At 46.9% G+C, this 25,480-nt stretch overlaps 1 protein-coding gene across 5 annotated transcripts in view; it reads left to right on the top strand.

The window, feature by feature from the left end:
* Window positions 1-1,574: 1,574 nt before the first annotated feature.
* Window positions 1,575-25,480, top strand: part of LOC310836649 (laminin subunit beta-2-like) — a 72,624-nt gene continuing 48,718 nt past the window's right edge. Inside the window, exons 1-9 of one of the 5 annotated variants that reach the window (XM_083722275.1) lie at window positions 1,741-2,010; window positions 6,515-6,808; window positions 7,404-7,455; window positions 9,741-9,793; window positions 17,569-17,747; window positions 19,416-19,539; window positions 22,088-22,161; window positions 23,548-23,736; window positions 24,320-24,383. In XM_083722275.1, coding sequence (XP_083578401.1) covers window positions 9,754-9,793; window positions 17,569-17,747; window positions 19,416-19,539; window positions 22,088-22,161; window positions 23,548-23,736; window positions 24,320-24,383 — 670 coding nt within the window. In that variant the 5' untranslated portion in view covers window positions 1,741-2,010; window positions 6,515-6,808; window positions 7,404-7,455; window positions 9,741-9,753. Of the gene's footprint in view, window positions 2,011-6,514; window positions 6,809-7,272; window positions 7,456-9,740; window positions 9,794-17,568; window positions 17,748-19,415; window positions 19,540-22,087; window positions 22,162-23,547; window positions 23,737-24,319; window positions 24,384-25,480 lie in introns of those variants that run through there. The other 4 variants (XM_083722276.1, XM_083722273.1, XM_083722277.1 and 1 more) reach the window with 4 other exon arrangements.

The following is a 25,480-nucleotide window of genomic DNA, read 5'->3' as shown; positions in this document are numbered from 1 at the left end:
AACCTGATTTAAATAGTTCATTTAATTTGATTTATTTAAACCAGCCTTTTCTCTTGCTGATTTAAATTGACTTGATTTGCGTAAGTCACTTCACACTGGCTCTATGTGGCCTGTTCCTGTGACCACCAAGCTAACCCGCTGCCTTCCGAGTCGGTTGCCAGCCAAGCTGGTTTTGTACATGGAGTTGTGGGACGGGCACCATCTTGTCTCTCACCCCAGGCAATGAAATATCCTGGGATGGACCTTCTTGGAGCTGTTACATGATGAATATGGCAGCCGCCGTTTGTCAGCTTTAATCATTGTGAGTTATGTAAAGAAAGAAACTCTCCTGGCAGTAGCAAGAACGCCTTCCTCATAGAGGGGAGGGCAGTATCTCAGCGGCAGAGCAGACGCTTTGTATACAAGAAGGTCCAGAAAGCCACAGGTTCAATACATGCCCGCGCCCAGTAGTTGCCTGTAACCGGATACAGTGGTACCTCAGGTTAAGAACTTAATTTGTTCTGAAAGTCTGTTCTTAACCTGAAACTGTTCTTAACCTGAAGCACCACTTTAGCTAATGGGGCCTCCTGCTGTCGCTGCGCCACCAGAGCACGATTTCTGTTCTCATCCTGAAGCAAAGTTCTTAAAACGAGGTAGTATTTCTGGGTTAGCGGAGTCTGTAACCTGAAGCGTATGTAACCCGAGGTACCACTGCTTCGTACCTCAGCTTCACAGCACACATCCAATGTATGAGTGGACGGACTTTCTCGATAACCTGGGGGTTCCTGGACGTTGTCGGACTATAACTCCCATCATCCCTTACTGCTGGTCCAACTTGCTTGGGATGATGGGAGTTGTAGTCCGACAACATCTGAGGACCCAAGGTTGAGACCGGCTGGTCTATAATATGTTTGTGAGTAGGCCAGGGATGTGGGTGGCACTGTGTGTTAAACCACAGAGCCTAGGACTTTATGATCAGAAGGTCGGCAGTTCAAATCCCCACGACGGGGTGAGCTCCCGTTGCTCGGTCCCTGCTCCTGCCCTCCTAGCAGTTCGAAAGCACGTCAAAGTGCAAGTAGATAAATAGGTACCGCTCCGGCGGGAAGGTAAATAGCATTTCTGTGCACTGCTCTGGTTTGCCAGAAGCGGCTTAGTCATGCTGGCCACATGACCCGGAAGCTGTATGCTGGCTCGCTCGGCCAATAAAGCGAGATGAGCTCCACAACCCCAGAGTCGGCCACGACTGGACCTAATGGTCAGGGGTCCCCTTTACCCCTTTACCTAGGCCAGAGTTTACCAACTGTTTGGCCCATTTGCCAGCCAGAGAAACTGTCCTGAGCACCTGTTCAACCAGATGCCCGTGTGAAACTGGCAAGCAGGGCACGAGCTCAACCTGTGAGCTCCTACCTGCTCTGCTCTTCATATCTGTTGTGTTGTTAAGCAAATCTGCTGCTTTAGGATGCTGGGCAAGCCCACCATGGAGCCCAGTTCAGCTCAGACACCTGCACACCTGCAGGGACTACAGCAGCCGGGCCGGGCCTCGCTGGCTTAGGTCACCTCATACTTCTGTGTGGCATGACGCCACTCCCTAGCTGGGAGGGGAGCGACTCCACCTGGCCCGTTGCCTTACCTTGGCTGAGCTGCAGAAAGCAGGGCTGAGCCCTCCCCTCTCTCCCTCCCATCGCCTGGCACCGCACGAAGGGAGGAGGAGCTGCCTGGGAGCTTTCTCCAGGGAAGCACAGCCCAGCTCTTGAGGTGTGTGTGTGTGTGTATGTGTGCGAGAGAGAGAGAGAGAGAGAACGAAACTGAGCACGGAGAGTTTGTGTGCGGGCTGCCCATGTGCCCAAATTGGCCAGGGGTGCAACACTCCGCTAGCTGCCTGCCCAAGGCCCAGAACTGCAGCAGGGACACATGAACAGGTAGGAGTCGGGCCCTTCTCTCTCCCAATTCCCCAGGCCTGGCAAATTGACAAGCAAGAACTCCAGACTTCCTTCTGCACTCCAAGCCCAACAGACAGCCGTCTGCTGCCAGGCAAGGAGGGGTGGGTGCGAAGGGCGTCTAAGTTATTTTATTTCTGATCTGAAGAAGTGTGCGTGCACTTGAAAGCTCATGCCAATAACAAACTTAGTTGGTCTCTAAGGTGCTACTGGAAGGAATTTTTTTATTCTGTTTCGACACGGCTACCTACCTGTAACTAGTTATTTTATTTTATTTTGCAACGGGGTGGGTGGCTGGAAGGTGACTGACTGAATGCAAAAAAAGGGAACGTATTTGCAAACTATCCGTTTCTTAGCATAGGCCAAAGGGTAAGAAGCGATTTATGCAGCTGGATCCTGAGATTTCTGCTCAGCTAAGCTGCTTGGAGGACCTCAAGATCTGAGTTTGACACACACACACAAAAAACCCCCCACTTGCTATAATTGGGATGGTTCTATTCTGGCATGTTTAATGGGAGAAGGTGGGTGTTGGTTGTTTGCCCCAAAAAGTGGGGAGGGAGAGAATATTAGTAGATGTGGTCTGTGGAAGAGACGTGTGTGTGTGTGTGTGTGTGTGTGTGTGTGTGTGTTTTTCTAGCTAAACTTTGCCTTCAGGACTTATTAAGAGTACTGTAAGGATCCCAGTCAAGTACCAGGCTGCTTTTTTAGAACAATGCAGGGTTCCAGCGATAACTGGAAATTGGCACGCAATTCAAAAACCTTAACTCAGCTTTCAGTTTTTTTGTGTGTGTGTTTTTAGGCAGCAAGTTTCTAGCCCTCAAGGCAATGAAGTTAGACTTGCAAGTGTTTGGGCGGTGCCTGCTCAAATTGGAGATTTTCAGTTGTCAAAAGTTGGGGTGTGAGGAGTCTACATAGTTCTTTTCCATGCCCCGCAGCTCAAAGAATAAATTATGCAAAATAAGCGCATAGAGGCCAGTCTGTCTGTCTATCTTTTATTCTTTCAGACATTGGTCACAACAGAAAATAAGAAAGCAATCATTAACAATAATCACACACACCAAAAATGCTATCTCTCTCTCTCTCTCTATATATATATATTGTTCGTCACATTATAAAAGAGTAAAGGGGAAAAAAGACTTTTCGAAGCTGCCAAAGCAAATGTTGCCACTGCTAAAAGAGTCACTCTATCACAAGAAGACAGCAGAAAGTCAGTTCTTGCAACTCACACCAGTTGACTTTCCCCTTGAGGCGGATCTAACATTTTTAGTTGCAATCACAGAGAAGACAAGGCAAATAATAATAATAATAATAATAATAATAATAATAATAATGTGGCCTATTTTTCACCAAGCCACTGCTACAAGGACAAAGTCTCAGATCATAGTTTTAAAAATAAAATTAAAAAACCCTTCTAAAACTACAGTTTTCATTAGTTGCATTCTGAGCCAATTTAAAACAGTTCAAAGAGTAGGGCAATTATGTTTAATTTGTATAATTGATGGGCGTCACTGAATTTCATTTCTGTTGGTTCAGATTCTTTTTGTAGTGCAGAAACATGTGCAGCCCCCTACTTTGAGGTGGGCTTCTCGACTGGGACTACATGAAATCTCTGGCTCTACAACCCAGATCTGACAGTTTGGGCCATGGATTATAAAAGGAGCTTCCCCTCCGCCCTTCGGCTTTTGATGTATTTTGTCTATGAAGTCATTTGATTATTTTTTTTTTACACCGGGTTGAGAGGATGAAGAGTTGAACTTAGGCACGCATCCATACTTGTCCTGAACTTTACTGCTGAATTGGAGCAATCGTCCATTTGGTTTTCCTCCGGATGGATGTTTGTTCCAGTTCAGTGCCAAAGAGCAGGTTTTCCTGGGGAAAGTGGCAAGGGCAAATGGAAAACCTCTCAGACTCATGCTTTCTAGGCAGAAGTGTGGCCAAGTCCCTAGTCTAGCAGCCTGAGTGTCTCGTGCTACGTGTGTAATGAAATTTCAGTTGTCTTGTGGGGCCTGGAAATAGGTTAACCATATCCTCGGAGTCTCCTGTTTGTAGGATAGAACCAGACACCAGACTTCTCTGGTATAAATTTCCCATTACAATCATACCTCGGGTTACAGACGCTTCGGGTTACGCGTTTTCAGTTTATGGATGCGCCAAAACCCAGAAGTACTGGAACAGGTTACTTCTGGGTTTTGGCACTTGCACATGCGAAGAAGAAGAAGAAGAAGAAGAAGAAGAAGAAGAAGAAGAAGAGTTTGGATTTGATATCCCGCCTTTCACTCCCCTTCAGGAGTCTCAAAGCGGCTAACATTCTCCTTTCCCTTCCTCCCCCACAACAAACACTCTGTGAGATGAGTGGGGCTGAGAGACTTCACAGAAGTGTGACTAGCCCAAGGTCACCCAGCAGCTGCATGTGGAGGAGCGGAGACTTGAACCCGGTTCCCCAGATTACAAGACTACTGCTCTTAACCACTACACCACACTGGCTCTCACAGAAGCGCTTTGCATGCTTAGACGCGGCGCTGCAGGTTGCAAACATTGTGGGTTTCAAACTTGCCTCTCGCATGGATCACGTTCGCAACCCGAGCGTCCACTGTATCTAGCTAGTGTAGGATCAACTTAACCCTTGGGGGATACACTCCGTTTTGGGGGAGAAATGTAAAAATGCAGTGTCTGCAGTACAGTAATCAGCATGTCTCAGCTATCAAGATACCTGGCTCAGTGTACCCTAATAATTTTGGTATGTCCATGATTGAGTTGATCAGGACGTGTGCATTTTGTTGGAAGCTGCCCAGAGTGGCGGGGTATAAATAATAAATGATGATGATGATGATGATGATGATGGAAGCCCAGCAGGGCAGGGAGTCTAGGCTGCTTGCATACCTTCACAGGTGAGCAGCAACAACTGATGGAAAGATACAAGAACCTGAGACCCCCTCTCTTAGGTGTGGCCACCACTTAATTGCTGGCAGAGTTTCTGTATCATTAGCAGGGGTGGGGGATAATCCTGTTGCTACACATTAATAAAAGGGCCTGTCCATTTAATTTCTGCTGGTGGAGCACATGATGATGCTGAGTACATCAGCTGGCAACCTGATCCCCAGGCATGCCCTCACATGGTGGAAATGCATAGCCCACACGATGGCTTGGCCTGCTCTCGGTGTTCATTGCCAAACCCCTGTTTTTGTCTTCAGGGGAGGCTATGGTTCCTGGCTCCCTGGACTTTTGCCCCCATTCCAGGCTTTATACTCCCCATCCTCAGTGCAGAGCAGGAGGAATACCCCCTGGCAACCCAGTGCCAAGAGAGAATATATATTTAAAAAGCCCAGCTTCAGGAATAGCTCTGCTTTTCTGCCTGGAGAAGCCATTGATGAAGGCCGTAAGGGGGTGGGTGGGGGGTGGGAGCCACTGGCTGTTTCCCACCCTGCCCCCTCTGTGAAAGGGAAGCATCCCATCAAAGCCGAAGGGAGGCTGGGCAGGGAGAGTTGCTTAGAATGGGAGAGGATAAGCTATTCTTGGTGCTTTTATGAGAAAGCCTGGTGCAAGACACAACAAGTGCATTCCTGCCGGGCTGCTGCCAGGCTCCCTGGGAACGGACTGTGGCTGGGCAAGGCATGGGCTTGGCCACCTCTTTTGTCCCCACAGCTTCCAATTTCGGGCCAAGTCAGCGCTGTGTGCTCAGCTTTCTTTTCTCGGCAGCGGCCGCTACGGGCTCCCTTGGCTACCAGGCCGTGAACTCTTGTCCCAGCCAGGGGACCGGCAATCTGGGGTGTTGATCTTGTTTAGCATGCCGTTCAAATTGCAGTGAGCTTCTCTATGAACTAGGGATGGGTAAATCTGTCAACCTTCGTTTCTCTCATTTCCTCATTTTTTTCCAGCCTTAAGCTTAGTTCTGCAAAACGTATTTGCTGTTTTGCTTTCAAAGGCCCCCGGGAAAATTCATTGGCATTCGAGTGCGAATTTATCCTGATATACTTGCCTGTGAAATTGTGCCTATTATACACATTTTTGCAAAAAGCAATTTCCCCTAGTTTTGTATGTATGCATTTTTATGCACATGTTGCCCCAGTCCATGCATTCCCCCCCCGCCCCCGCCCCCCCCGTGTATTCCTTGGCTAGACAGCTGCAAAATTTGGAGACGTACGAATTTCAGAGGCGAAGGTTGTTTCAGTTTGTGAATTGTTTCAGAAACTGCAAATGAAGTAGGTTCTCCTTTAAATGCAAACCGAATCAAGTTTGACCCTCATTCTTACGCTGAGCAGACTGGAGCAGAAATGAGCAATGGGCACAATTCTAGCCACTCCTGATATCTGCAAGTTTCCCTCAGCAGAGCTGTGGCAACTGGTAGGTGCAGTGAGAGACCAAACCCTCACCCAGAAAAAGTCAGATTTTAGACTAAAGTTACATATTGTTGTTGTTTAGTCATTTAGTCATGTCTGACTTTTTGTGACCCCATGGACCAGAGCATGTCAGGCACTCCTGTCTTCCACTGCCTCCCACAGCTTGGTCAAACTTATGCTGGTAGCTTTGAGAATGCTGTCCAACCATCTCATCCTCTGTCGTCCCCTTCTCCTTGTGCCCTCCATCTTTCCCAACATCAGGGTCTTTTCCAGGGAATCTTCTCTTCTCATGAGGTGGTCAAAGTACTGGAGCCTCAGCTTCAGGATCTGTCCTTCCAGTGAGCACTACACCCAAGATGGACAGGTCATAGTGGAGAGTTTCGACCAAATGTGATCCACCTGGAGCAGGAACCGAGCCGCTCCAGTATCCCTGCCAAGAAAACTCCATGGACAAAGACAACAGGCATATAAAAGCTACATATACACCACACATTTAAAGCACACCCTGGGAACTGTGTTTTGTTAAGGGCACTGGGAATTGTAGTTCTCTGAAGGGTAAACTACAGTTCTCGTGATTCCTTTTTTCTTTGCGGGAGGGGGTTTATAGTGTGTGTGTATGCACCTCCTGTATCTAGCTTTCACCTCACAGACAACCATCTCCCCAAGGCAGGCGAGGCTGGACTGGGAGGGCCGCTGAGGCCTTGTATTTCGGTCTCCCCCCGAAGAAGAATCCTCCAGCCTTTTTCACCCCTTCCAGCGAGCCAGCCCTGGGCCTGTGCTTGCAGCAGGGCAGGCTGTGTGTGCCGCGGAGCAGAAAGAATAGGCTGTGACAATTCCCGTAGCTTAGAGACCGTTAGTCCCTTTCAGAGTCCCGGCTCCATTTGAATAAAAATCAGTCTCCAGCCCCGCTTGCCCACACTGAGAGAGGAGGGGTTGGGGGAGAGCCGGGTTATTTTTACCCACCGCCAGTTAGGTTCGCACGGCCGGAGTTCTCACGCGGCTTGGACAGCGGCAGACTTGGGACTCTTGGTCGACGGGGCAGGATTGGGCTTTCTTGCAGGGCTGTGGGTGGGTCGGGGTGAGCAAGGGAGAGCGGAAGACATCGACCCGGCTTCTCGCTCCCCAAATCTCCCGTGCCCCTTATTTGAAGCAGCAACAGATGCATCAGTACCTGAAGAGGCCAGGGCAGCCCCAGCCCCAAGGTGAGTATTATAAGGGCATCTCTGAGGAGCAGCTCAAGGAAGCTGGCTTTGCCGGGAGGATGGGGGCCGCTGTGTCCGCTTGAACAATATCCCCCCCCCCCGATCAAATCTGCCTCCAGGGCAGGAGGAACGAGGTTTCTGCTGTCGAGGGTGTCGCAGAGGTGATGGCTGTGTGCTTTCTACGTAACTCGAAAGGGTGTGTTTGTGTGTGTGGTGGAAATTTGGAACTGGCCGCTATGTAGAGTTTGGTGTCGGAGTGTTGTTGTTTTTTTCTTCACAAGCTGCAGGGAATTTTGGAGGTGGAAGTGGCGGGGTCTGTGTCTAGAGCAGCGGTTCCCAACCTTTTCTTTGGCCATGCCCCTCCTAAGCATCTCTAAAATCCTAGTGCCCCCCCACCCCGTGACGTATAATTCTTATTATTCAAAAAGTGAACTCCTATTCACGTGGAGGAAGCCTAAAAGGCCATTCACTGTTAATAACTCATTCTCGAATTGCCCCCCCCTTAAAAATCAAATTGCCCCCCCCCCCCGTGGGGCATGTGCCCCATGTTGGGAACCACGGGTCTAGAGGGACAGCTTGCAGCTGCCCCCATCCCGCAAAAAGCCCTTTAAGTCCTCACAACTGTGTATACGTCATACATTCAAAGCACATGGCTTTCCCCTCCTGAGAACGGTGCATTATCCCTCGCAGAGCTACGGTCCCCAGTGCCTCTAACAAACTACAGTTCCCGGGATTCTTGGTGCTTTAAATGTATGCTGCATATGCGGCCTTATTCTTCAGTTGCCTCCTCATGACCCAACCTTCTTCTCATGTGATTTCTCTTCCCTCAACACTTGGACACACAACCGCCTTTTCCTTTGACCATTTCTGCATCTGCCCAGCCCTGCAAACTCTTCTTCTACCTCTCACACGTAAAATTCCTGCTGAATCTGTTCCCCTGAGGGCACAAACAAACAAGCTCACACGGCACAATTTGCAGGTGTCTTTATGTAAATCTGTACAGATTTTAAAATCACGTGTGGACCAGCAGCGAATTAGTCTGAACTGGGGGGGGGGGGTGTTGAGGAAACAACCACCCAAAAATTTGGCGCCCGTCTGCACCACACATTTAAAGCACCATGACATCGTTTAAAGTGGTCATGGCTTCCCCCAAAGAATGTTGAGGGTTTGTTAGGAGACCCCCCTTAAAATAATAATAATAATAATAATAATAATAATAATAATAATAATAATAATAAATTTATATCCTGCCCGTCTGGCAGGGCTTCTCCAGCCACTCTGAGTGGCTTCCAACAAAATATTAAAATACAGTAACGCATCAAACATTAAAAGCTTCCCCAAATGTTCCTCTCACGTAAGCAATAATTCCCTGAGAAGAGGGATTGACCGTTTAAACCACTCTGAGAATGGTCACTTTCTGAGGGGAAGGGGGGTCTCCCAATAACTCTCTACAGCGCCCTTAACAAACCACAGTTCCCAGAATTCTTTGTGGGGGAAGCCATGACTGTTTAAAGCGGTATGATACTGCATTAGATTTACAGTGCAGATGGGGCCCAGATTGGCAGATTGCCCCCCACCCCGGATCAGGCTTCAAGGCCTTCTAGAAGATATTTCTCTGGGCCACCCTTAGCCCAGTTGGTGCCCTCCAGAAGCTTTGGACACTACAGCACCTATCTTCCCCAAATGCTGCCTGTACTGGGGATGATGTTCTTCCAAACATCTGGAGGGGAACCAGCTTGGGGAAGGACTGCTTCTGGGCCCTGTGCCTCATACCCTAACCCCACCCATCCTATATTCAAGCCCAGGGGTCAGCAACCTTTTTCAGCCGTGGGCCGGACCACCGTCCCTCAGACCATGTGGAGGGCTGGACTATATATATTTGGGGGGGGGGGAATGAACAAATCCCTATGCCCCACAAATAACCCAGAGATGCATTTCAAATAAAAGCACACATTCTACTTATGTAAAAAACGCCAGGCAGGTCCCACAAATAACCAGAGATGCATTTTAAATAAAAGGACACATTCTACTCATGTAAAAACACGCTGATTCCTGGACCGTGGATTGAGAAGGTGATTGGGCCGCATCCGGCCCACGGGCCTTAGGTTGCCTACCCCTGCTCAAGCCATTTGTTTGCCTGATATTTCCCCCCCACGAATGAAGCCCTAGCCCTTCAGAGGTCCTTCCCACTAGCATGTAATATACCCACAATGTTTTTTGAGGGAGTCAGAAAGGGGACAACTCTGTTAAGCTACCTATTTTCTTTTCTCTCTCTCTCTCTTCAGGTTGAAACTTCCCATGCTGCCCATGGCATTACTTCTCTACTTGCTTCTCTGGGGTAAGTGCTCAGACTTGGGAAACATCCCTGTGGGGATTATTATTATTTCTGGGTGTGTAACAGCTTATCCACAGTTCTGCTTTGGCCCTTGCCTGGAAAGCACGGGTCTGAGTGGTTTTCCATTTGCCCCACGGCCTTTCACCGGGAAAACCCTCTCTTTGCCACTGAATCAGAACAAATGTCATTCCGCGGAAAACCAAATGGATATTTGTTGCGATTTGGCAGTAAAGATCAGCTTTTCCCGGAGGAGAGCAGCGGGACAAGCGGAAATGTGGGCAAGCCCTCAGTCTCTTTACATGCGGTTGCCTGCTAATCTGAAGGTGGTTTCAGTTCCATTGATTACATATAGAACAAGAGTACCACATTTCCAAATACAGTGGTACCTCTGGTTGCGAACGGGATCTGTTCCGGAGGCCTGTTCGCAACATGAAAAGAGTACAACCTGCAGCGGCTTGTCTGTGCACGCACGGGTTGCGATTTGCCGCTTCTGCGCATGTGCGTGATGTCATTTTGCGCTTCTGCGCATGCGCGAGCAGCGAAATCCGGAAGTAACCCTTTTCTGGTACTTTTGGGTCGCCGCAGGACATAACCTGAAAGAACATAACATGAAGCGGACTTAACATGAGGTATGACTGTAAAGGGCTTTCCCATGCTCCTTATTTGCCTATAAAGAAGGTTTTGTTTTTGCTGGGGCAATTTCTCCTTCCGTTGCAGTGCTACAATCCTGAATTCTGTGCACCTGCAGGACCCTGGGGGACCCTAGTGCAGGCAAAGTAGTTAAGGACATACCTGTGCCATGCATTTAAAGTACCATATTTTTTGCTCTATAAGACTCACTTTTTCCCTCCTAAAAAGCAAGGGGAAATGTGTGTGCATCTTATGGAGCGAATGCAGGCTGCGCAGCTATCCCAGAAGCCAGAACAGCAAGAGGGATTGCTGCTTTCACTGCACAGTGATCCCTCTTGCTGTTCTGGCTTCTGAGATTCAGAATATTTTTTTTCTTGTTTTCCTCCTCCAAAAACTAGGTGCGTCTTGTGGTCTGGTGTGTCTTATAGAGTGAAAAATACGGTACATCCAAGGCAGGTTTGTAACACAAAAATATCTTAGGAACTGTAGATTGTTACGGGTGCTGTGAACTACAAGGAGGTCACAGTTCCTGATACTCTATGGGGCAAGTTCTGTGTTCTAAACCTATGATGGACGTGTTTTAAATGCATGGTGTGCTCTGAGCCAGCTGCGATAGCTCAGTCGGTAGAGCATTAAACTCTTAATCTCAGGATTGTGGGTTCGGGCCACATGTTGGGCAAAAGTTTCCTGCATTGCTGGGGGCTTCGACTAGATGACCATTGTGGTCCCTTCCAGTGCTGGAATTCTAAGATTCCAGGATTCCACCTGTTTTGCATGTGGAAGGTCCTAGGTTCAAAGCTTGGCATCTCGTAAGTTAGAGCAACTAGGTAGCAGGGGATGAGAAAGATGTTTACATGAGACCCTAGAGAGTCTCTGTCAGTCATAGTAATGACTGGAATCAGGCTTGGAAGTGGATTTTTCTGATTTGCTGCCCCCCCGCCCCCAGCTCACACTGAAGCAAAAACCGTTCACAGTGGGGTAGGTGGAGACATATAGGAGAAGTATAACTTTGATGGTACTAGCCAAGGAGCACAGGAGCCAATTCATAGGGGCCAAGGGGTCTTTGCCACCCCTATAAAATATTTGAGGGGGCCAGGGTCCCCCAAAGTTGATGGGCACTGCCGTTCAAATGGTGTCTGTGCACTGTGCCATGTGATCGATGATGCAAGACAGGGTTTAATTTCAGTGTTGAGATATGAAAGCTAGGAGCTAAATGGCACCTTAAACCTAGGTTACGGGCGCAACAGCGGAATGGCTGGGTGCGCTTTTAAAATATACAGTCATACCTCATGTTATGTCCGCTTCATGTAACGTTCTTTCAGGTTACGTGCCAAGGCGACCTGGAAGTACCGGAAAGGGTTACTTCCGGGTTTTGCTGCTCACGCAAAATGACGTCACACGCATGTGCAGAAGAGGCGAATCACAACCCGCACGTGCGCAGATGCGCCGCTGCGGGTTGCACTATTTTCATGTTGCGAAGGGGCTCCGGAACGGATCCCGTTTGCAACCAGAGGTACCACTGTATAACAAGAATACGAAGCTGAAAATGAATGAACTGCAGCGAAAACATTGTGTTCATTTTTCACATGGTCTAGTCCTTCCCCTGCCTACCCCCTAATATTCTTAAGAGGGTCTCTTCTCCAGTCTTCAGAGAGTAGCTGGAAGTGGGGAGGCAGAAAAAGGTCCTCCTTACCTTCCCCTCTGCAGTTTTAATCTGAAATCTTAGGTGCGGTACCGCGCCCAGAGCTCAGAAACTGCTGGAGCTAATGAAATTCCCTGTTGCAAAATGCGCCTGGAACAATGGGAGTTTCGAACACTGTTTACTTGCCCCCCCCCCCAAATATTTTATTCCAGTTGGCACCCCGGCCAGGGTGTGTTTATTCTGTAGAGGCACCAAGTTTTTCATGTGCCATATAGGCTTTCTTGACTGACTGTGACTGGCATGCGCATCTTCTCTGCCAGTGTTTGGTGAGGGCCTGCGTGTGGCAGCATGCCTAGACGCGTGCTGTGCACAAGTCATGCCGGAAGGCCCATCCTGAACGAGACACATCAGGGACTGGTAGGAACAAGGCAAGGCCGGACCTGCACCAGCTCGGCAACAAAAGATACTTTCTACCTACTGCAGTCTCCGCTCCACACCTCCCTGTAGCGACCTGTGCCCAGAAATATTCCCAAAAGGCATGCACATGTGATGGTGGTATAACTCCTATTGATCAGTGACTAATTTCCAAAAAAGCTTGGGTTCAAAGCTTCCTTAAAACCCTATCCATGATCCCAGATGCATGGTGTTAGATTGTGGTTAACAGGTGGCAGAGGAACTCTGCATGTGTTGAGGCAAATTATTTTCAATTGCTTTCTGTGTTGCATGGCTAAGTCAAGCTGGTAGTACCTGAACTCATGCCCTTCTACAAGCTTCCTTGATCATCTATCTATCTATCTATCTATCTATCTATCTATCTATCTATCTAGTTAGCTAGCTATCAGTGTAGTGCCAGTGTGGTGTAGTGGTTAAGAGCGGTAGACTCGTAATCTGGTGAACCGGGTTCGCATCTCCGCTCCTCCACATGCAGCTGCTGGGTGACCTTGGGCCAGTCACACTTCTCTGAAGTCTCTCAGCCCCACTCACCTCCCAGAGTGTTTGTTGTGGGGGAGGAAGGGAAAGGAGAACGTTAGCTGCTTTGAGACTCCTTAGGGCAGTGATAAAGCGGGATATCAAATCCAAACTCTTCTATCTATCTATCTATCTATCTATCTATCTATCTATCTATCTATCATCTATCTATCTATCTATCTATCTATCTATCTATCTCTATCCATTTATCATCTATCTATCTATCTATCTATCTATCTATCTATCTATCTATCTACAGTGGTACCTCGGGTTAAGTACTTAATTTGTTCCAGAGGTCCGTTCTTAACCTGAAACTGTTCTTAACCTGAAGCACCACTTTAGCCTATGGGGCCTCCTGCTGCTGCCGTGCCGCTGGAGCACGATTTCTGTTCTCATCCTGAAGCAAAGTTCTTAACCTGAAGCACTGTTTCTGGGTTAGCGGAGTCTGTAACCTGAAGCGTATGTAACCTGAAGCGTATGTAACCCGAGGTACCACTCTATCTATCTATCTATCTATCTATCTATCTATCATCTATCATCTATCTATCTATCATCTATCATCTATCTATCTATCTATCTATCTATCTATCTATCTATCTATCTATATGTATATCTATCTATCTTTCTATCTTTCTATCTATCTATCATCTATCTATCTCTATCTATCTATCATCTATCTATCATCTATCTATCTATCTCTATCTATCTATCTATCTATCTATCTATCTATCTATCTATCTATCATCTATCTATCTATCTATCTATCATCATCATCTATCTAATCTATCATCTATCTGTGCATCTATCATCTATCATCTATCACCTATCATCTACATCTATCTATCAATCATCTATCTATCTATCATCTCCCACCTTATCTCACCATCCAATATCTCTCTAGTCTAGGAGCTTATGATGATGAGGTGTTCTTCAGTAATATTTGTCCTAATAATGCAGTTTATCTATAACACTCAAGAGCAGCTCAGAAGAACAGGATACTCCATTTAGTCCCAGGATTTGCTGTCATTAGCAGTGTTTCTCTCTGGGATGTGCAAAGCAATAAACTGAGAAGGCAGTAATTGAACGTGTGCTGAGTGCCTTTCCCTCCTTAGCCACAGCTAGCTCCATGGTGGCCAGCGTTTTTTACTAGGCTGTTCAGCACTGAAGTTCATGTGCAGAAACGAAATGGGGAACACGTTTCACATCAGCGTTGTTATCAGCAGAAATCTTCCCTGCTTAATATTTACACATATTTATGAACCAGCAGAAAGGCATTCGATAGCAGGAAGTGTGGCTTGCGGGCAGTCTTGAAACACACCCCGACAGACACACACATACACCTTGTGTCTTTTTAAAGAAATAAACTACACGGTGTGCCCAGGTGAGGCTGCTTTGGAATGCTTCCAGGACATGCCTTTGGCTGGACAGCCATATTTTGTAGTTAATCATTGGCAGGAGTTGTGGGTAGGAGAAGGGGCAGCGCTTGCTGGAATGAACCGGATATGCAGCATGTGGAGGGCAGCCACACCCTGCTGGAACGTGTGCATGAGAATATAAACATAAGGAGAGGCCTGCAAGATCAGGCCAAAGGCCCACCTCGCCCGCCATCCTGATATCACAGCGGCAAACCAGATGTCTATGGCTAGTGGCCGTTTTGGCTAGTGGCCATGGGTGGTCTTACCCTCCATGTATGCTGACATGGGAATGGGCAAAGGCCAGTCCTCCAGAGCTCCTCTGGCTTGGGGGACTGCTTTACACATGACCAAGGCTGGCCCAAGACATTTTGGTGCCTGAAGGAAGGACATACAGTACACACACACACACACACACAGACACACACACACACACACACACACAGGTCAGACTGGTAGTTGAAACTTCCTTCAACACTGGTAAAAGAACAACAGCTTCCTCCACACCTGAGGCAGCAGGCAGCAAAATTGGCACTGGGCAGGCTAGCTAGGGATGTGGGTGGCGCTGTGGGTCAAACCACAGAGCCTAGGACTTGCCGATCAGAAGGTCGGCAGTTCAAATCCCTGCAATGGGGTGAGTTCCCGTTGCTCCATCCCTGCTCCTGCCAACCTAGCAGTTCAAAAGTACATCAAAGTGCAAGTAGATAAATAGGTACCGTTCCGGCGGGAAGGTAAACGGCGTTTCCGTGCACTACTCTGGTTCGCCAGAAGCAGCTTAGTCATGCTGGTCACATGACCCGGAAGCTGTATGCCGGCTCCCTCAGCCAATAAAGCGAGATGAGCGCCGCAACCCCAGTCGGCCACGACTGGACCTAACGGTCAGGGGTCCCTTTACCTAGGCTAGCTTAGGGGTCTCAAGGAAAATGTTGAAGGGGGAGTGTGCACTGCCGCAGCCCATCCCGCATCCCTTCCTCTGCCTAATGGTAGGGCCGGCCCACTTTACAAAGTTCCTGAATGCAAGTGCGACCGTAGCATCCATTTATCCAGCTTCTTTGTGAACCTAGTTTTGTTCTTTGCTCCCAAGACCGTTCCCAGGAGACGCCAGCAGTCGCTGTGAGAGCTGTAGCTCTTGGACCGGATTAGGGACTCATAGCCTGCTTCCGCTTTCTCCTTAACAGTATTCCTTTGACAAAGTCCTCCTGACGCTATCATCAGCGCTAGGATCCTGGCACATGCAGACCTTCTCTCCTCTCCCCCCCCCCACTTTCTGATCCGAAGACTGACAGGGTCGCAGGCAGGTCAGCCCCGTGTTCTGCCAGTACTAACAAGCACCCTTTGTGCTCTGGTATTAAAAGCTTCAGCATGTGACGGACGCTTTCTGCTGACACTGAGGAGGAGAAGGTGTAACAAGGAAGGGAAGGGTTCTTATTTCAGCAGTCTCAAGTGCTGCTTCATGCGACTGGGTGAGCAACAAGAGGGGGTACCATCAAAAGGTGGCAGGACCACTCGCGAGCTTCCATGACAGATTTAGGTCAGGTCCTCAGGGTGCAGTGTTACAGACAGTGTTTACACACACACACCCCTCACAAGAGGATGGTATGAACAGGTGCCACATCTTTCTCGCAACTTGTTTCTGAAATGTAATATTTGGGATGAGAGCTAGGACGCATCCACAACATAGCATAGCATAGCATAGCATAGCATAGCATAGCATAGCATACCATACCATACCATACCATACCATACCATACCATTATGCCACTATAACACCCATTGCTTCCCCTAAAGAACCCTGGAAGCTGTTGTATATTAAGGGTGCTGGGGAACTATACCTCAGCACCCTCAACTAAAATACAGAGCCCAGGATTTTTTTAGGGGGAAGCCATAAACGTTAAAGCAGTATAAAAAGGTAAAGGTAAAGGACCCCTTTTGCACCTAGGATCAAGAATAGGATGCCCATTATTTTCTCTACTTAATAATGATAAACAAACATTATCATTATTATTTTTTAAATAGTAACATCCCATGCCAGCCTTAGTTTGGTTTGGTTTAGTTTTCATGTGTTTTTCTCATGAGGTTCTTTTTGATATTTAGGTTATACGGATCAAACTCAATAAAAAATACTTTAGAAAAAGAAAGAATACAATGCCCAGTAGTTAGAATCATAGAATCATAGAGTTGGAAGAGACCACAAGGGCCATCGAGTCCAACCCCCTGCCAAGCAGGAAACACCATCAGAGCACTCCTGACATAAGAGCAGTTCTCCTGATCTTATTATAAACTTGCTCTGTGCTGCGAGCTCTTGAATAGTGTTCCTAATCTAAGGGCTTAGTTGCCTGCTCAGTTTTACTGAAATATACTGAAATATATTCATAGAGATCATCTGAGGTGTTTGAATATCAAATTAAAAACAGAGAAGAAAGCTTAGAGGCTCTCGACTGTTTAATCTCAAGATCCACGATCATGTCATTCTTCCATGGGCATTATCTTGAAGACAAAATGATGGGGGAGATTAGAATTTTCACATAATGCATGCCACAAACAGCCTTGGATTCTCCGAAGCGTATGAGTGGTTTGGAGATGAGAATTTGGGGGGACAATCAGTCCTTCCCAGAGTTGGTTCCCCCACTCCCCCTTTTCATATGCAGACAGCAAGTATCATAGACTATTACTTTATAGACCATGTTCCAGATCTTTGCTTAGATGGGAAAAGTTAGATGTATAGTGGTACCTCGGGTTAAGTACTTAATTCGTTCCGGAGGTCCGTTCTTAACCTGAAACTGTTCTTAACCTGAAGCACCACTTTAGCTAATGGGGCCTTCTGCTGCTGCCGTGCCGCCAGAGCCCGATTTCTCTTCTCATCCTGAAGCAAAGTTCTTAACCCAAGGTACTATTTCTGGGTTAGCGGAGTCTGTAACCTGAAGCGTATGTAACCTGAAGCGTATGTAACCCGAGGTACCACTGTATTGGCTTTTCTTTCCATAAGTAAAACAGGATAACATTTCTGTGGTGCCTTCTGTGCAGCTTTTACATGCAGCCCTGACACCTATTTTAGGAACTTTTGACAGTGGACAGATCATAAGATCCTAAAACGGCCTCAGGCTTTTTCTTTCTTTCCTGGCCAGTCCGGTTAGCCGATGCTCAGGGCACAGAATCGCCCGACCTGTTGTACCATGGATGCTCAGAGGGGAGCTGCTACCCAGCCACAGGAAATCTTCTCATTGGGAGGACGCAGAGGTTGAGCGCCACATCTACGTGTGGCCTGGAGGGGCCTCAGGAGTACTGCATCGTCAGCCATTTGCAGGTAATGCAACATGGGTGTTGGCCAAAGAACGGGGAGGGATAAGATAACAAAAAAGGAGCTGTCAACTTGCTGGCCAGAGGGTCAATTGCATTTTCGGGATGTTTGTGTACAGTACCTTCAGAATTGTTACAGGAAAGATGTGTTGGGCCTGCTGCAGCAATAGGAAAACCCTGTGATTTTTTAACTGCAGGGGGCAGAAAGACTTTTGAGGCAATGTTCCAGTAGCCGTTCATAGCCCTTCCCTTCCTATCCAGGAAAGCCCAGTGTCTCTCCTTGCTTGACAGGCCCTGTCTAGAGCCTGAGAAGATGTTCAATAGCCCAAAGAGCAAAAGCTTTTCAGTTCTAGAAGACTTAGCAGCTCCTAACAATATAGCTCAGCGTTTAACCAACGGAACCCAGTCTCTTTTCAAAACCTGGTCGCATCAGGTTATGCAGATCAAACTCAATAAAAAATATTTTAGAAAAAGAAAGAATACGATGCCCATTAGTTCTCCTGATCTTATTATAAACTTGCTCTGTGCTGTGAATACATTCAGGCTCTGTGAGGAGAAAACTACATTCCCCGAGATTCTTTGGCGGAAGGCATTGCTTTAAATGATTATAGAATGTTTTTTTAAATGTACAGTTGCAGGTGTGTCCTCCGTCTTTCTGACAGTGGGCTTATCCGCTCTACTTTTTCCAGGCATGGTCTGCACTTTAAAGCTCTGTGTTTGAGTGCCCCACCTTTTTTTTTTTTTGCTCTGGAGCTTCCCCTGCAGAAGTTTGCTCTTTAAAGCTCAGTTGGAGCAAATGGCAATCTGTGCAAAATCCAAACTGACGTTTGCTCCGGTTGAACGCTAAAGAGCGGGTTTTCAAAGGAAAGCTTCGGAACAAAAACTAAAAACAAGAAATCACTCGAGTTACAGATAGGTAGCCGTGTTGGTCTGCCATAGTCAAAAGAAAAAAAATTCCTTCCAGTAGCACCTTAAAGACCAACTAAGTTAGTTCTTGGTATGAGCTTTCGTGTGCATGCACACTTCTTCAGAGTATCTTCAGAGTATCTGAAGAAGTGTGCGTGCACACGAAAGCTCATACCAAGAACTAACTTAGTTGGTCTTTAAGGTGCTACTGGAAGGAAGAAATCACTCGGATACAGAGCTTTTAAGCACAAACCTGTCCCTTGAAACAGCTGGGCAAAAGAAAAGTGTGTCCACCAAGTGTGGTTTGTGTCTTCCTCTAATTATAGGTGATAATAACTCTATCAGTGAGGGAGGGGGGTATTCTCTGAGGATTCCCCGCCCCCCCGACCAATGACATTTAGTGTTCTTTTAAAATTATTTATTTCATTTTCCTTCTCACTTAAGCTATCTTACAACCGATAACCAGATTCCACCCCCCCCCAAAAAAAAACAACACACGGGAAGAAGCAAACAGAAGAGATAATAATACAAAACAAGAAGGATGTAACTAAAGTAGAATCCTACTGACCTATCACCCTGTAAAAACCAAGATTTCCAAATGTTGAGAACTGTCCAGGCAAATAGTTTTAATGCAATCAATGAAAAATATATAGCTGGTGACCAAAGAGAATTTGTAAAAAAACAGAAACAAGAAACAAAAGAAACATTGTCTCTGAGGATTTACATGGTGCTTTTGTTGATTTTCAATCCACTATGGCTCTCTTGACAGGACTCTGAGAAATGCTTCCTTTGTGACTCGCGCTCCCCGTCCCTGCGCGAGAGCCACCACATTGAGAATGTCATCTACCTGAGTGGTCGGGATGGTGAGCAGACCTGGTGGCAGTCTGAGAATGGTAAGCGTCAATAATAAAAGATTCGGAGTCCTTTTCTTTGGACCTTACCAAATGCACCAGTGGAGACTGAGTTACTCTTCTGTTCTGGAAAAGTTGGACTTTCTGTGGCATGGTAAAAGACAAACCACACAGAAAATACAGGATGACAATGATTCATAGAATCATAGAATCATAGAGTTGGAAGAGACCACAAGGGCCATCGAGTCCAACCCTCTGCCAAGCAGGAAACACCATCAGAGCACTCCTGACATATGGTTGTCAAGCCTCTGCTTAAAGACCTCCAAAGAAGGAGACTCCACCACACTCCTTGGCAGCAAATTCCACTGTCAAACAGCTCTTACTGTCAGGAAGTTCTTCCTAATGTTTAGGTGGAATCTTCTTTCTTGTAGTTTGGAACCATTGCTCCGTGTCCACTTCTCTGGAGCAGCAGAAAACAACCTTTCTCCCTCCTCTATGTGACATCCTTTTATATATTTGAACATGGCTATCATATCACCCCTTAACCTCCTCTTCTCCAGGCTAAACATGCCCAGCTCCCTTAGCCGTTCCTCATAAGGCATCGTTTCCAGGCCTTTGACCATTTTGGTTGCCCTCCTCTGGACACGTTCAACAATGGTTTTGTATGGGATGCCCTGAAAAAAAAGTGAAGAAAGCATGGCAAGTCCACATTAAATATCTAGTGTGGAAATGCTCAAATATGCTCTAATGTTCATAAGGCCAGAATGTGCCCAGCCCCAATCTCTGCAGGGAGGCGGGACGCGGATGGCACTGTGGTCTAAACCACTGAGCCTCTTGGGCTAGCCGATCGGAAGGTCGGCGGTTCGAATCCGTGCGGCGGGGTAAGTTCCCGTTGCTCTGTCCCAGCTCCTGCCAGCCTAGCAGTTCAAAAGCACACCAGTGCAAGTAGATAAATAGGTACCGCTGTGGCGGGAAGGTAAACGGCATTTTCGTGCTCTCTGGGACTCGTCACAGTATTCCGTTGCGCCAGAAGCGGTTTAGTCATGCTGGCCACATGACCCAGAAAGCTGTTTGCGGACCAACGCCAATTCCCTTGGACTGAAAGCGAGATGAGTGCCATAGTTGCCTTTGACGGACTTGACCGTCCAGGAATCCTTTACCTTTAACATTGCAGGCCAGTACATTCCCGAGCACAATTCAAAATTTTGGTGTTGAGTTTTCAAGCCCTACATGGCTTCAGCCCTGTATACCTGAAGGATTGTCTCCACCCCCATTGTTTAACCTGGACACTGAGGTGGGTGGGTGGGGTTTAACCAGGAAACAGGCTTGAGTATAAAGGGTTAAGCTCCCGTGCCTCATTCCCAAACCAGAGATGCATTCATAAATCTCTATTATAACGTGCAGTTTTTATCAGGAGATTATGAGCCTAGGCGATGTTATTTCAGAGCCTTGAAGGTAGCATGGCAGAGCTGTTTTTGTCTGCAGGCACACATATCCTTTCTTTTTTTGGTCCTGCTATGGTCTCTTCCTAAACAGGTTTTTCAGGATTTGAAGCCTCAGGAAGTAGAACTCAGAAACCAAAGCAGAATGGGAAAAATGAGAGCAGAGAAGCAGGGGGAATAAGTACAAACAATAATAATACTTCTTTTATACCATTTCCAAGGTTGTGATCAAATGTACCTAAGCCAAGCCTCACTCACTCAAGGCATAGGAGTGAGCAAACCTACAGGGGAAGGCGGGAACATAAGTTACAGTACCTTACTTGACCTGCCTAGTAGGCCAGTGCCCATCATTGGCCAAATTGGGCAGGTGGGCGGGGCTGCCCACCTGTCAATTGCCTGACATCGCAATAACATCACTTGGGAATGATTGGGAGTTCAAAGCACCAGGCTGGGTTTGCAAAGAGCCTGTGTTGCCAAAGAGCTACTGATCACCGCTTATCAGCTGATAGAAAGAAAGTAGCTTCAAGACTGCTTTCTGCAGGGATCAACTACGCAAGTGGTGGCCAAACTTGGCCTTCCAGCTGTTTTGGGACTACAATTCCCATCATCCCTGACCACTGGTCCTGTTAGCTAGGGATGATGGAAGTTGCAGTCCAAAAACAGCTGGAGGGCCAAGTTTGGCCACCACTGAACTACACGGTCAGTTCCTCACAGGGAGCTCAGTGATGCAGCTGACATAGGATGTCAGGTGTGGGGCAGGTAGGTGTGGTACAGTGGTACCTTGGGTTAAGAACTTAATTCGTTCTGGAGGTCTGTTCTTAACCTGAAACTGTTCTTAACCTGAGGTACCACTTTAGCTAATGGGGCCTCCCGCTGCCTCTGCGTGATTTCTGTTCTCATCCTGAGGTAAAGTTCTTAACCCGAGGTACTATTTCTGGGTTAGCAGAGTCTATAACCTGAAGCGTCTGTAACCTGAAGCATCTGTAACCCAAGGTACCACTGTACTGTTGTTTAGGGAAAACAGCCTTGCAGGTCAAAATGGGACCTGTGTAAGTCTTGCATTGAGGAAAATTTCCTCTCCCACAACGTATTTAAATGAGGGGTGCGCATAGTCTAACTGCTGTCCTTCTCTCTCACTACCACCACAGGTGTAGAACAGGTCAGCATCTCCTTGGACCTGGAAGCCGAGTTCCATTTTACTCACCTCATAATGAAGTTTAAGGTACTGAGATCTCTACCAAAAGGGCAGAAACACTGCAATGAATACTGGATGCCTTTATGGGAACTAACAGGAGCACTGCTGACGAAATACCCAATAAGCACCGCTACCTCTAATACTAAGACAGCGGTGGCATTCTTTATGAATTTCAGTATGTACCCTGCCTTTCTGCAGGTGACACCGAAGGCGGATGGGTCTCTGTGCCTAACTAGGTGACATTAAAATAGTGCCAATGGAAGGATTGGCTGCTGATGTAAATAGCAGATTAGTGGTGTGATATTCTTTGGGATTGCAGTGGGGGAAAAGGGTTAGGAATATAAAGGTAAAGGGACCCCTGACCATTAGTTCCAGTCATGACTCTGGGGTTCCGGCGCTCATCTCGCTTTATTGGCCGAGGGAGCCGGGGTAGAGCTTCCAGGTTATTTGGCCAGCATGACTAAGCCACTTCTGGCGAACCAGAGCAGCGCACGGAAACGTTGTTTACCTTCCCGCCGGAGCAGTACCTATTTATCTACTTGCACTGTGACGTGCTTTCGAACTGCTAGGTGGGCAGGAGCAGGGACCGAGCAACGGGAGCTCACCCCGTCATGGGGATTCGAACAGCCGACCTTCTGATTGGAAAGCCCTAGGCTCTGTGGTTTAACCCACAGCGCCACCTGCATCCCGTTAGGAATATAGGTGGCTGCTTTTTACTGAGTGAGGCTGCTGGGTCATCGAGCTCAGTCCTGTTAGCACACTAATGGGCAGCAGCTTCCCAGAATTTCACACATGGTTGCCTGCCAGCCCACACCTAGAGCTGCCAGGAATGGAACATGGGACCCTGTGCATATAAAACAGATTCTTTACAACAGAGTTACAGCCCTTCCTTAAATTCCTTCTTGCTCCCTGCAGCAATCCTGATAATTATCAGTGCCCTCCCCCTTTCACAGTGGCTGCTATTTGCATATTTTGCGTGCTAAATGCAAAGTCACGTTTCATGATATGTCTAGTGTGGTGGTAAACCAACAACAAACCTTGGCTTCTGTTGATGGTTAGTTTGGAGCGAAACAAACACTACGAACCAGGATCTGGATGACACGACAGGCCTGTCCCAGAATCCCAGAGGAATGCTGGAGGAGTTGAGATGCTAGAAGCAAAAATTCGCTTGCAAGCAAATTAAAATGCGGTCATTCCTCCACTTGCCCGTGTGGAATCTGCAGAGCACCTGAAAACTCTCCGAACCTGCAATGAGAAAACCCAGTTTCTCCTGTTCACAAGCACCTGCCTTGCTTTGCTGAAATGTTTTAGGTTTTTATTTAGAGTTACTTTTTTGTGGTTGAGGGGGGCAGATTGGTTGGAGAAGGAACACTGAAACTCAACTGTCCACTTTGCCCCCCTTTTCTCATGCAGACATTCCGCCCAGCGGCCATGTTGATTGAACGTTCGTCAGATTTCGGGCACAGCTGGAAGGTTTATCGCTACTTTGCCTTCAACTGCTCCAAGCTCTTCCCTGGCGTCCCCATGCAAGTCCCAACACACATCAACCAGGCGATCTGTGACCAGCGATACTCCGAGATTGAACCCTCCAGTCATGGCGAGGTCAGTGCTACCCTGCTAAAGCAGGATTAAGGAGCAGAGCCACCTTTACTCCTCCCAAAAAACCACAAAAACAAAACAAAATGAGGTTTAGAATTTCATGGCCAGATGCTAATCAAAATTTTGTCAAATTCAGATTTTTAATCTGGGGATGAATTTGGGAAATGCTCAATTCTGCCATAGTCTAACATATAGAATAAGAGAACAAGAAGAACATACGTTTAAAGAAGATTGGAAAACATTTATTGACTATATGGGAAATAATTGTGTACAGCTGAAAACACTGGCAGCATTAAGATAAATTCGGCAGTGTAAATAAGTTTTGCTGAGTGTGAAAATGGAATAGTCTCTTTCAGTTTTGCTAGATGGATACACATGCGTTGGTTGGGGCCTAACTGGCCAAAATGCCAGAGATCCATGATCAGATCTTTTGTTTTTAAATTGGAGCAAATATCAGCTGTGGGAGGAGAGGAAGGGTTTAACCCTTTCCTCCCAAACCACTTTCCTGCTGAAAATCCCCCACCCCCAGCTGCTATTTATTCCATTAAGGTAAAAATTGCATGTACATCTTAACCTTTCTCTGTAGGTGATTTTCAAAGTGCTGGATCCAGCGGTGAAAGTTGAGGACCCATACAGCCAGGAAATCCAAGGTACGAATGTAACAAGCAGCAGGGGGTGGCATAATGGGGGGAGAAGAACTTGCCTGACCTCCAGGCAGGTGAATTAATGTTGCTTACCATGAAGAGGAGGTGCAAACGTACTGGTTGGAATGCTGGATCGGCTTCTGTGGTGTGCCTGGACTAGATCAGTGAGTAAACAAACAAACCCCTGTGTTGCAAAATATGAGTCAGCAATATCAAAAGCAAAGGTACGTTTGGCAAACCCTCACCACAATCAACTCCCACCCGGAAACCAATGTCCCCACTGTGGAAGGACGTGTGGATCCAGAACTGGCCTCCACAGTCACTTATGGACTCACTTTTAAAACCGTGTTTATGGAAGACAATCTTACTCGGCTAAGAGTGATCACCAAAGAAGAAAAACAGAATAATATCTGGGATAGGCAACTTGTAGTCATCTGCTTGTTGTTGGACTTCAACTCCCATCAGCCCCAGACAACATGGCCAATGCTCAGGGATGATGGGAGTTGAAGTCCAAGAACATCTTGAGGTCCACAGGCTCTCTGCCTCTGGCATATAGCATTGGTATGTACTATTGCTGCAACCTGGTTCAAGGTATTTATTTGATCATGTTCTTGCTTACAAATGAATGAATTTGCTTAATTTGAATTAAGTTTTGCATTACCAAAAAGTCAGTGCAAATTTCAGTGTCTGAAGTGTGAGCGAATTTACCGTTTGACAAACGAAAAGATTGGAGAGGGAACAGGAATGTATATTTCACTTACTGATGATGATGCAAAAAATGTTAGTAGCTCAGTATGGGGAGAAACAAGGGGGGTACTAAAAGTAAAGCAGTGGGAAACAAAATGTTGGACTTCAGTTAAATATGCAAAAGTGATTTATTGGATAAAATACAGAGAAAAGGAAGGAAAAGGAGTTGGAACAAATTATTTCAAGAATATTACAGTAAAAATCCTGTTTGGTTTGTGATTAATTAGATTGAATTGCTGGAGACTCAGGGAATAATAAGAGTATTTGAGATGCGTTAGAGAAGAAAGAACAGTTAATAATTGAGGAAGCAAAGAGACCTTGAATAATGTAAGATATGTATGGTGTTACTGTACTTC

This window comes from Podarcis gaigeae (assembly GCF_964106915.1).
Source record: "Podarcis gaigeae genome assembly, chromosome: 2".
Lineage (NCBI taxonomy): Eukaryota > Metazoa > Chordata > Lepidosauria > Squamata > Lacertidae > Podarcis > Podarcis gaigeae.
Note: the sequence above shows the minus strand (reverse complement) of the source record. Positions and strands in the feature narration are given on the sequence as shown.